Source organism: Peromyscus californicus, unplaced genomic scaffold (assembly GCF_007827085.1).
Source record: "Peromyscus californicus insignis strain IS unplaced genomic scaffold, ASM782708v3 Scaffold_6__1_contigs__length_162567912, whole genome shotgun sequence".
NCBI classification, from domain to species: Eukaryota; Metazoa; Chordata; class Mammalia; order Rodentia; family Cricetidae; genus Peromyscus; species Peromyscus californicus.
The window spans coordinates 37,255,982-37,268,700 of NW_026294584.1; the positions used below are offsets into that span (position 1 = coordinate 37,255,982).

The following is a 12,719-nucleotide window of genomic DNA, read 5'->3' on the forward strand; positions in this document are numbered from 1 at the left end:
TTTCCTCACTTTCCAATATCTATTCCTTAATATCTGGCAGACTGCTGGGCTACATTTTCAAGTGCTGGTAGACTGGTGTATTGACCCTTCAAGGTCAGGATATAGAATTTAGTATAACTTAAGAAAATATAAAATTAATGATGGACATGAGACCAATTCAAACATCTGGTAGAGCTGTTATTACCTGACATTTAGCTACCAATCTTGCTGTAAACTGGTGAAGGGATTTTCAGAAGACAAGGGAAAAAAAAGTACAGTTAGAAAAAGGCTTACCCCCCAAAGAATATCTTAAACTCCCTGTATTAAAGAAACAACTGCAAAATTACCCCAGCTTACTCAGGCATAAGGAAGGGAGAGTCTTCCAAAAAATAACTTCCTAATCAGTGTGTCTCCTGACTGAACCTGAGCCATGATACTGACGCAGTCATGCTATTTATCTTACCATGTGTGATGTTGTCACAGTAAGTTGTTTAAACATTAGTTGATATGAAAGATTCATCCTTAATGAGAACTGGATTCAAACAAAAAAGAGAAGTTTCCCCTGGGGAATTTGGCTACCTAGAACAGCTCAAAACCCCCAACACAGTTATGATTTTTTATTTTTGTTGTTTCCAATTTCTATGACTACCTTATTCACGCTTAACATATCTACCTAGGATTTTTTTAAGCAGCCTTCTATTCTTACTATTACTTCTATTTTTTTATTTGTAGCACATGAGTTTCCATCAGTTGCTTACAGTTAACTATAGTCTGAAAACATTAAATGGTAGCTTCTGGAATCACTTGGCAAGTTTTTTTTTTCACAAAATGTAATTTGGTAACTTGATTTGTATTACAGTTAACTATTTTTTTTATTAATTTTTTTCATTTATTTTACATCCCAACTGCAGTTTCCTCTCCCTCCTCCCCTCCCATTCTTTCCTCACTTCCATCCATTCCTCTTCGGTTTCTGTTCCTGGTCCTCACACCTTATATAACTTTCTGTGTCCTGTAATATTACTTCCTGGGATTAAAGGTGTGTGTCCTTCCTAAGCAAAGGCACGAGATCTCAAGTGCTGGGATTAATGGTGTGTGCTACCATTGCCTGACTTCTATGTTTTATATAGTGGCTGGCTTTTTCCTCTGAACCTCTGATAAGCTTTATTGGGGTGCACAAATAAAATATCACCACATACAGGCCTCCACAGTGACAAAAAAAGCATGGCATATCAAGTTAGGGTCAGGTAGAACCTGATGCAAGGGAAACTCCCACAAATCTACAAGGATGACCCCAGCTAAGACTCCTAGCAATAGTGGATAGGTAGCCTAAACTGACCATCTCCTGTAATCAGATTGATGAATGCCCCAATTGTCATCAGAGGGCCTTCATCCAGTAACTGATGGAAACAGATTCAGAGACCCACAGGCAAGCACTGAGCTGAGCTCAAGGAATTTTGTTGAAGAGAGGGAGGAAGGATTGTACCAGCCAGGGGGTCAAGGTCATCACAGGGAAACCCATAAAAACAACTAACCTGGGATCATAGGAGCTCACAGAGTTTGGACTGACATCTGTGGAGCCTGCCTGGGACCAGACTAGGCCCTTTGCAGTGGGAAACAGTTGTGTAGCTTGGTCTGTTTGAGGGGCCGCTGGCAGTGGGATCAGGATCTATTCCTGGTGCATGAGCTGGATTTCTGGAGCCCTTTACCTATGGTAGGACACCTTGCTCAGCCTTGATGCCGGGAGGGAGAGGCTTGGTCCTGCCTCAACTGAATGTACCAGGCTTTGCTGACTCCCCATGGGAGGCCTTACCCTTTGGGAGGAGGGGATGGGGGGTTGACTGGGGAGGGGCGGGATTAGCCTGGGAGGAGCAGGAGGAAGGATGAGAGGGGAATCTGTGGTTGGTATGTAAATTGAATTAAAAAAAAAATCTTTAAAAAAAAAATCTCTTAGAAAACTTTAGAATTATCTAGATAAGGGAGACAGGTGAGGCTAAACACATATCTCAGAAGCTTAAAGCAACTGACCTGTATTTCTTGACACCTTAAGTGTCCATCATGGTCAAGGTTCTGGTGCAAGCAACTACTACAGGCCCAGAGAAGCTGCATCTCATTGAGTACTTGCTTGGTTTTAAATGTGGACACAATGGCTTAAATCAAAATGAACATATCTGTTCAAGACCTGATAGAAAGACTGTTCAACAGCAATGTTGTTTCACAACAAAGTGGTTTTCTGGTTTTTGTTTTTTTGTTTTTCAAGACAGGGTTTCTCTGTGTAGTTTTGGTGCCTGTCCTAGATCTTGCTCTGTAGACCAGGCTGGCCTCGAACTCACAGAGATCCACCTGGCTCGGCCTCTCGAGTGCTGGGATTAAAGGCGTGCTCCACCACCACCAGGCAACAAAGTGTATTTTAATAGAAGAAAATGCCATAGTGAGTTTAGTATATTGTATGTTAATTTAAAAATGCACAATACGCCCAACTGAGCTTTATGGGTCAGGCATCTTCCTGTTAGAGCCATGTTCTTGCTCTGTCTCTTTACTACTCTTTTCTCTGTATTAGAAACCCTCTCCTCTCATCACCCTCTTTCACCTTATAGCTCATAGGGAAAACGTGAATCCTATTTTTATTATTAGATGTAACTTAAATCTCAAATCTTTCTGCCACATAAGAAAATCTATCAGCTCAATCAACATTGTCATCTACTATCTGTGTGACAAGCCCTGTATTTGAGGCTAGAGGACACAGGCTAACAATCTGCATGGTTCTCTTAGAGCACTTACAGAAAGATAACTGCTGCATGAATACATACTACAATGGGGCCAACTTAGCTATGATTAAAACAAGAGTAGCCATGATGATTCTTAGTTTGCATCAATCTGAGCCTGTCTTCTCAAGAGGGGGCAGGACAAAGGAGAAGGGCATTCCAGGAAGAGCATGTGCAAAGGGAGAGGTGCAGGAATATTCACTGGTACTCTAGAGACTGCAAATAGTGACTGTGAAAGATGGATCTGAGAGGTTATTAGGACACAGGTCGAAGCTGAAGTTTTCTACCAATGTCAAAGATGCTTGACTGGATATCACAACTGGATCAAGCAGATATTCTGAAATCAGTACTCTGGTGAGATATTTGGAAAAGTGGGTGTGAAAAGATGTATGAAAAGTAGAGATGAAGACTGTCATCTCAAGGAAAGTACAGCAAGACTGGAGAATGGGAGGAAGATGGGTGGAGACAGGAAAGTCTAGACGGAAAGAGAACATCCTCAGTAACAGAAGAGTAATGGAGGGGAAAGCATCAGCGGACACACGGGTGGGTGTGGGGCTCCTACTTGTATCATGACTCTCCCACAGTCTTCTCCCTTTGAGTCTATCTTGCTGTAAAATAGTTTTCCAAAAACAAGCCATAAGTACCTAAAACTGAAATGTGACCAGCATTTTACAATCCATCAACTAGTAAATGTTTCTCAGTAACCATATGATTCTTTCCCTGTCTCTTTATTGTGAAAAAAATAGCCATGATGATGCGCTCATCAGCTGGATGGAGTGAGGCAGACTTTGGAGAAATGCACCCAGTTCGATAATATATGGTTGCTTGGGCTTTTCCTACTGCTTCTCAAACAATTTAGGCTTGTTTATTTACTTACTTATTTATAGAGACAGTATCTAGAGAGTGAAACCAGGGCTGGCCTTAACCTTGACCTCTAGTTCTCCTGCCTCTACTTCCCAAGTACGGGGATTATAGGCATGGACTATCATACCTTGTATACACAATGCTGAGCCTTTAACTCAGGATTTTATGAATGATAAACAAGAACTGCCCTGATTGAGCTATGTCCTTAGCTGATCTTCCTTTTAATCTTTTTGTTTGTTTGTTTGTTTCATAACTAGTAATAGCAAGAAAAGCCAAAATACTGTAAAAATAAGAATGGAAATAAAACTGAACACATACTGAAGAGATTGAAATTAGCAAACAGCTAGAAATAGTCATAAACGAATACATTTACATAGAGAAAATAAATGAAATTGTGGCACACCACCTAGGTCAGTGTTAACAGACTTCTGTATGGGAATATTTAGGGAATTCCTCCTTTAAAGTGAGAAAAATTTACTGTGACCATTTAATTCAAATAAATAGCAGTTGCATTAGAGTTTGTTTACCGATCAGTGACACCTAATTGGGGAAGAAATGGGAGTACCTTTGTGTTTAGGTGAGAATTTAGAAGTGTTTCTGGTATTTCAGATTCATAAGAAGATATAATTTACTAAAGGAGCATCTACAGCAATGCATTGGAATTGAACTTCTTACCAACACAGAAGTAATACAGATGTAGAAATTCACTTGTAATTAACATTGCTGGTCAGACAATGGACTCTGACAAGTATTTGGAAACACAAGCAACCAGATTATAGCAAACTCCTTACTCGTTTTTCTTTCTTATTTTTAATCTGAAAACTTTGAGTTGAATGAATGATAGTAATAACCAATTGGTAAAAAATAAATCTGGTCTTCTATTTGACTTAGGCCTAGAAGCTTCAGGATTAAGGCACAATCTCCTTCCTTATAAAATACCATTCCAATGAAAGCATTGAAAAACTTGGGCAAGAGTTCTCTTCAACAAAATGGCATGAAGATACCAGTCCAGTGCCGTGACTCAGTGAGCACTGGAAGGAAACGGGTCACCATAACCTGACAAGCAGACATAATCATGTGATACAGCTAGGACTCTGTGACATCAGGAAATGGCACACCCCTGCCTGGCTCATTGCTTCATTTCTCAAAAGACCTTTCACCAGTGCTGGGATTCAATGACATTTTTCTACCTGAAGCCTCTAAATAGCATAACGCTAATTAAGGAAATGGCTAGGATAAGCCTCCTTTGCTCTTTGACTTATTGGGAGCATTATCATGTTTAGAACTGCCTGAGTTGTTGATAAATGATTAACAATCCACAGGGAATAAGCCTTCAAAAACACAAAATTGAGAAGAGTCCAAAACACCTGTTAACACTTGAGTTCTGAGTTTTGACAAAACCCAAGTTCAAAACAAGTTTCTCAGCCTTTGGTGTATTCAGTGTCTCTGAGCATGGATTCCTTCAAGTGTAAAATGAGAATGCTGGCATGTCAGCTGTCGTCTGTTGGTTTGTTAGAAGGTTAAATGTGACGATTTGAGCAAAGCATTTGGCAGAACGCCTAGAAGAGAGGAGTGTGCTGTAAAGATGTCCTTTCTCTTTCCCTCTTAACGTTGCTTCAAAATTCTCTGAGGGTCCCTTTGTTGATGACACTTTCTTGACTATAGGCGGAATTGAGATAGGAGACAAGGCCAGTCCCTAAAAGCACCAGTAACTAGTAGAAGAATGAAAATATCAGTCAATGTTTCATTGCTTCTTGGTTCTATGTCACCTTAGATTCGTTGTGTTTTTAAAGGACAAATTGGACTTGGTTTTGCTTGAATTTTTCTATTAACTTATTGTTGTGTCTCTACAAGTGTAGGCTTCCTCACTTCAGTAACAAAATGTTGACAGCAAATTGATGTACATCCTTGTCAATGTAAGCCTCTATCAAATTTCATACCTTTTTTCCTGCTTTCATTTCAAGAGTTAAAATAATGCTCTTTTAAGTTTAGTTAGCATTTAGCTAATGATAAAATATCTGTTCAAAATAGCCAAAATATGAAATTCTGTTAGGAAATTTTTTTCACATTAACATTAATTGAATTTTAACAAATGAGTTGATTAGAAGGAAACAAAAGAGGAATACATTCATAAAGGCAGTGTGATACGGGGCTCTTCACTTTGCACTCAATGTACTTGGGCTAATGTATAGATGTAATATACTTTTATCATTGCATGTTTGGAAAAGAAAAATCAATGAGTACATTTCTTAGCAACAACACACTTTCCAGTTAGTGAATCATGAACTCATATTATTGCTTTTTATTTATGTATTTGTTTTCTTTCTCAGTGAGCTCATATTTATTTCCCCTAAAATTATGGATGGTAATTGGAGTGAGATTCATTTGTACATCAGAAGTACAGCACAAATGATGTGTAGCCATGGCACAAGATTGACTCTAGTTTAATTTCCTGTGTTCTCTGCAATGAGCTAAGGGTCTATGTCGAGAAATGTTAAAGGCAGAAATGTTAAAATATGGTAAGCACCAATGTGTGAATCAAAATGTATCCATGAGAAGATTCTGCCACATCTGGAAAGTCTTAAGATCAGGGGCTTAAAAAGAGATTATTATACACACTAGATAGACCAACAGACTTGCAAATGCGATGGGGAGGAGCTGAATTAGAGCTCTGTGTGTGGGAGTCAGTTCTGTTATCTGGTTTGTCTACCAGCGTCACACACTGCCTAGTTTTAATGCGTGGAAATCAAGTGTAGGAAGCTGCAATAGAAAGATCATGCCTGGCAGAGGAGCACCCACAGCTGTGAAGCAGAAACAGTCACTCTGCTGGCTTTGCAGGTAGAGAGGGCCATGGCTGAATACAAAATACTCTATTACTGCATATGAACTTTCTTCAGAGATTTCCAGATAGGTGGCTAAGACTTCTGAGAGAAGCTGGTGCTCCCAGTGTATTGCAATTACTTACTCTGTTTTATTAATCCAATAGTACTCATGAGAAAAGAGCATCAGGTAGGTTCTCTACTACTGAGTGGAGGGACCGCACAACACAGGAGGTAAGAATCACCCTACCTGGGCAGGCAACACAGGAAGGGAGACTTGGAGTCCCCTGCTTACTGTTCATTTCATCCTCACAACAAGCCCACTATGACTCTGCTCTCATGAGAAAACAGAAGCACAGGAAGGTTATGTAAGTTGTTCAGGTCACACAGCTTGCGAATGCTAAATATGGCATCTCAAGCAGAGAGCCTGTCTCCAGCACCTGTTCTCCTACCACCAAATCACACTTGTGTCTGGCACAGAGGAGGTGCTTGCTGAGTGTTTGCTAGTTTAGATCACATCACCAAAATACGGGGAATTCATTGAGATTAATATTCTGGACTTAAAAGACCGATTCTTTTCAAAAGCAAGCTGAAAAGATAGTCATAAGCACACTGAAGTAAGTACGCTAAAACCTGAAATGATCAAAGCATGGTATAATGGTTTATTACATTTTCTGATTAACCTGGAAGACAGCTTCAAATTTTTGGTGTCGCTATTCCAGGAGGAAATTACATTTCTGGGAAGTTTTGTAGCTAACTCTAGACCCTACACTGCTGTTTGTTCTGCCCAGGGATGTCTAACTAGCAGCCCACAGGCCTCCTGTATCCTAGGATAACTAAGAACACAGCACAACACATTTGTAGCTGACAACAGCATCATGACACAATGTCACAAGACTGGACATCCCCGTTAGTCTTTTATACAGAAATTTATTATTGCCTATTCTCAGGGAAAGGGATTGTTATCCATGATGCTCCTTACAGGTTGATAACTTGAAAGATCAGATCTAAAGGGCTCTGTCTCTTCTGTTCTTCCTTTCATCTAGTTGACAGGTGGGAAACAATTCTCATTGATTATTATTTTAATTATTCCAGTTAATAATGCTGAGAAGCAAATAAGACTAACCATTGAAAACAAAGAAAATAGACCAAATACAATAGTTAGCGAAGCATAAACTGTTACCGTTCATTCAGTTTTGAATCAGACCATTATCAATACCGAAGGACAACCTAAATAGCTCAAGAAATGTGCCAGTCTGTGCTCCAGGCTTACTTACCTTGGTGCGGATGATGAGAGGTAGTGGCAATAAAAAGAGAACACTGAGAACCACAATGAGAAAGCGGCGATAGACAAAAGCACATTTGAGGAGTTTCATTGTCCTGAGCAGGTACTTCAACAGTGTCCTCCTCACACTCAGGCAGATGTTAAATAACCAGCCTGGATTAATATTTTTCTACCCTATCACCTTTACTTACTGCCTCAGACACACCAATGTTAGTTAAAATTAAATCTCATTTTTATTGTTTTACTATCATAATTAAAACAGAGAGATAAGCTCAAGAGTGCTTGAGTACTCAAAGACCATTTGCTTGTGTGCTTTGTAGAAAAAAAAAATGCTTGTTCCTTTCCTCTCTTTCTGAGTGCACAATGACTGGACTGTAGCCTGGAGTGACCAGAAGAAGGTAAGATCATGAATTTAATTGAGTTTGTCCACATTTTATCCCCCCTGCCCCTTTGGATGATGCCTGGCTTCTTCTAGCAGGAATTGTTACCATTGTAGTGATACTTTCAGTATTTCTCCACAGACTAAGTTGAAATAGCAACACCAACAGCAGGGATTTCAGTGCAGGGGAGTGGGCAAAAGAAAGGGTGTTTGGTGCTCGTGAGTTTTCCTGGGGCTTCTCAGGTCCTGCACTGAGTCAGCATTAGGAAAAACTGATAAGAATTTTTCCTTTTACTTTGAAAGCAAAGTACTCTGTGCCTCTTGGAGATGTTAATACCTCTTTTTGGTAAGAAACAAAAATAAACCTTATATAAACCCTCACCTTTAAGATCTTTATGGGTCTGAATTGATATTATTGCCCTGGCACTAGCTATATAGTTATCAAGGGAGCTGTACAGAGATTATTCACTGGGGCCATTCAAGGTGTGTGTGTGTGTGTGTGTGTGTGTGTGTGTGTGTATAATGACGAAAACTGTTACAACATGGAATAGAGGGAATGACTAGGGTTTTTCTAGTGTATTTTGAATTGTAAATTTATTATCCACTAAAGCTCAACTAAGCACCTGTTTACTCAGCCCTAGATATTAAGAAAGCTCTTCCCAGACCTCCTATAATTTATAGTGAATTTTTCTTAATACAGATTTCACTCTTATATAACGTATGGTTATCATTTAGACCTGACTTCTAATTCCATATTAGTGTTGACTCTGCTTTACTTTCCTGTCAAGGAAAAAAAAATTTTTCAGTAATAGTCCCTGTATTGATGTAAATAAGAATTTTTTCCCCACTAAAACGATACATTCCAGGCAAATTACACACAGTGAGTCAGGAAAACTAGACAAGTAAACAGAAAAGAAAAGTTTCTGGATAAGAATGGTGCATTATATAAAAAATTTCACAGATGAAAGAGAGGGTGATTGCCATTTGAATAATGACAGTAATATAATAGTGACTATCCACAAAGTAGCAATAATAATAAAGAATATTAAGAGCAGATTAAAGGAGCTGAGTTGCTCAGAATTATACTTATTTTTCCCACTAAGGCCCTGACTAGTTCATCACATGCTTTTTTTGCTTTTTTTTTTTTTTTTTTTTGATTTTTTGAAGGCAACTTTTGTTCTGATTTTCTTAGACCACCTGGCGCGACCATTTGAACTTCACTTTCTCATCTTAGAGGATATTACTTTGTGAAATGATATCAAAAAATGAAAGGGCATTCGTGTGCCATTTAACGGAAATAAGGACCTATGCGGTGTTCAGCGAGGCAGCACTTCATTGACACAGAGGCCGAGGAGAGCACCTGATGCTTGTCTGTACCACTGCTCTCCGCTGGTGACAGTTTCTCCCTGGAGGAAGGTTCTCAGGAGACTCATTCTGTGGCCTGAAGCTACAACTCCACCCGTCCCCTGTGGGCATCCGCACAAGAAGTTTCAGCCCATAGTTACACAGTGTCCACCCTCCGCCTCACCTCTTCCACACAGCCATTTCCCTAATCTCAACTGTGTTCTCTTGCTGCCACAGACAGAAAAGAGCTGGCAAAGTAATTCCCATTAAACACAATGAAACTTCTGTGACATACTATGTTTGTGTTATTTTAACCTACAACAGTTGTGCTGTATATGAATTAAGTTGTAATATCAGGTGAACATTAGTTAATTTAAAATCCCATTCTGTTCAAATATAAAAATTAATAATATTGTTGCCTTGTACACCATCTTCTGTGCACCGGGGATTTTGCAATTTCTACCCCATTTAATTTTCAAAACCCAATATAATGCAGGCAGGTGGTGCAGGCTTATAAATATAGCTACTCTTGAGAGACTCAAGGAGGAAGATTGGAAGTTCAAGGACATTCCGAGCTACAAAGTAAGCTTAAGATAATTAATGAGACCCTGTCTCAGTATTTGAAAGTAAAAAGGGGAGTTGGGTGGGATAATAACTCAGTGGTAGAGCCCTTGCCTAGAAAGCATGAGACTCCAGGTTCCATCTCTAGTAACAGGAACAAACACAAATACAAGTCATGACATTTGTATTGCTATTTGCTGTTATTATTACCACTTGTATTTTGTGGAAACTCAGAATTAAAGAGGTCAGATAAGATGTGCCAGGAATTAAGTGACATAATAACTTGAATCCAACTCTTTCTGACTCCTAAGGCAATGATTTCTTTTTCTTTTTTGAACTATACCATATATCTACAATATTGACTATTCAACTCATTAACAAATATAGACTTTGCATGTGGATTGATAAGCTTAAGGATCATATTTTTATCATTTACTCTCGGGCATTATGGATAACATAAGTGATATGAAAGGTTTGAGCACAGACGGAAGAACACCCCCCCCCCCATCTATTTTAAGGCAGTTCAATTGCCCATCATATTTGTGTAGACCATCAGTGGCAACAGAGTAGAAGTAAGTTTCCCTCATACCTGTTTTCTGGTTGTCTTTTCCTTATGACATATTCATTGCCAAATCTGCGCTTTTCTTCAAGCCTTTCCTGTTAAGAATATGATTTTCTTCTCTTCTTCAATCCCACCCATCTTGAAATTTCATCTTACTGATTCATGTCCAATCTGCTTCTCTATAATGATAACTCCAATCTGTGGCCAAGTCCCCGATCCATTACTTTACAAGTCCATCTGAGGAAGCCTCTTAGGCTAAATGCATCCATGTATCCTGGAGTGCTTGACCTAAATGAAAATGGCTATAGCATTGGACCAAAAGAAGTCTTAAGACTATTCATGTTTAGTTAGCTTTATATGTAATTTTACTAATGCAAATGATTCTTAAATCCTCAGTAAGACTGTTAATCATTTGAGTGGGTGTGGGGGTGGATTCATTTACCTCTCATGTCTCTAGCAAAGTTCTGGGTATAAGTACATACTCAATGGGTCTTCTCTGCTTATCTGTGATTGTAATCAAATGAAGCCAAATAGATACATTGCTTATGTAGTATGGTGTTGATCAGTAGAGTGTTCAGGGTTCAAAAGATACATGGCATTTCAAAGGCTTCTAAGTTAAAAAAAAAAAAAAAACAAAGCAGTGTATTAATGTGCACTTGCCAAGGAGGGGAAAACACAGCGATAGTCAAACGCTTTTACTCCTGGTGAATCAGCAGCTGCTTCAGTCACACTGCTGTTTTTATTCTCTGAACTTTTAGAGCAGAGAATCCATATCAGTCTTAGTCAATTTCAATTGAGACTTTTGGTCAGGGAATTGAAAACCAGGATTTCTCCTGGTGTTCATTTGTTCCTAAGCCTCCACCAGCCCCAAAACTGAGTGTCACCCCTGATGGATTTTTATTTATTTATTTTAAAAATGTATTTATTTTGTGTATTGTGACTGGGCAAACACATCCACATTATGACACATGTATAGAGGTCAGAGGACAAATGTGCAGGCACCAGTTCTCTCCTTTGGCCATGTGGGTACTGAAAACTGAACGCACTGTGCTCAGTAAGTACCAGGTGCCTTTACCTGCCCAACTGTCTCACCAGCTGAGATTCCTATTTATATATTCCAAACACCTTAATAAATTTCAAAGCTTCCAGTCATTGCATGGTGGAAAGGAAGTGTTGTATGTGAGTTGATCTCCCAAACATTTTACAAGCTATTAAGACAAGGCATTTCCCCCTCACTACCATCTAGTAGTCCTGGCCTTTATCTTGCCATGTTTTTATTGTTTTCAATTACTTCAGGTTCATAATCAAAGCCTTAAGATTAACCAAATTCTCTTGATGAAACCAAAACATAGACAGTAATACTATATGACTAATAATTACTTGTTCCAACTATTGGGAAGGCTGAAACAGGAGAATTATGAGTTCCAGGACAGTCTAGGCAATATGGGCAATAGAGTGAAATGTTGCTTCAAAACTAAATAAAAAAATATGTTGGCAAATTTCTAGGCCCACATCCCATCTCTTAAAATGAAGGATAAAATATTTGTCTGTTATCTACCATGTAGACTGTAGATTCAAACACAAGTCCCCCAAATGCTTAAGTTGGCATCATTCATTAACCATAACCTCAATAATCATGAAGTAAATAACTGACCAAGTAGATAAAGATTGAACTGTGTCCCGAGAGGCAGGGACCTGGGCTTCTGTGAACCGAGAAGAGAAGCAAATTCCAAAGAGGAGGGACTACTCAAGCGAACATAGTGACTAGCTGACTGTCTCAGCACCAGGGCCAACACAAGACTGGCCATGCCCTCTGCTAGCTTGAGAAAATGCTTCTTCTGGACCAACTCTTACCTCATTTTTATTTTGGGACCTTTGAAAGATAAAACTGAGAAACTCAGAGATGATTAAATGGAGGTAAGGACTAGGGAGGAAGGGAAGAAGAGAAGGAAGATTTTGGAACACCAATACTCATTCCAAAGGGGTAATAAGCAGTGCATGTTAGTTCATAAGCCCAGAGATTTGAATATTAAATGTTTTCTTTATAGAGTGTTATATTTCTCCCTAGAGTCGTTGGCATTATGATTTGTAAACAAATGTAATTATTACTTACATAATAAGCCCATAGTGCTACCAGCTAATAATGCCAACAGATAAAGCTATT

General features: G+C 39.0%; 1 protein-coding gene across 1 annotated transcript in view; it reads right to left on the minus strand.

The window, feature by feature from the left end:
* Slc13a1 (solute carrier family 13 member 1) overlaps nucleotides 1-7,800 on the minus strand; it is an 86,079-nt gene extending 78,279 nt beyond the window's left edge. Inside the window, exon 1 of the mRNA XM_052720468.1 lies at nucleotides 7,702-7,800. Coding sequence (XP_052576428.1) covers nucleotides 7,702-7,800 — 99 coding nt within the window. The remainder of the gene's footprint in view (nucleotides 1-7,701) is intronic.
* Between the last annotated feature and the right edge of the window lie 4,919 nt (nucleotides 7,801-12,719).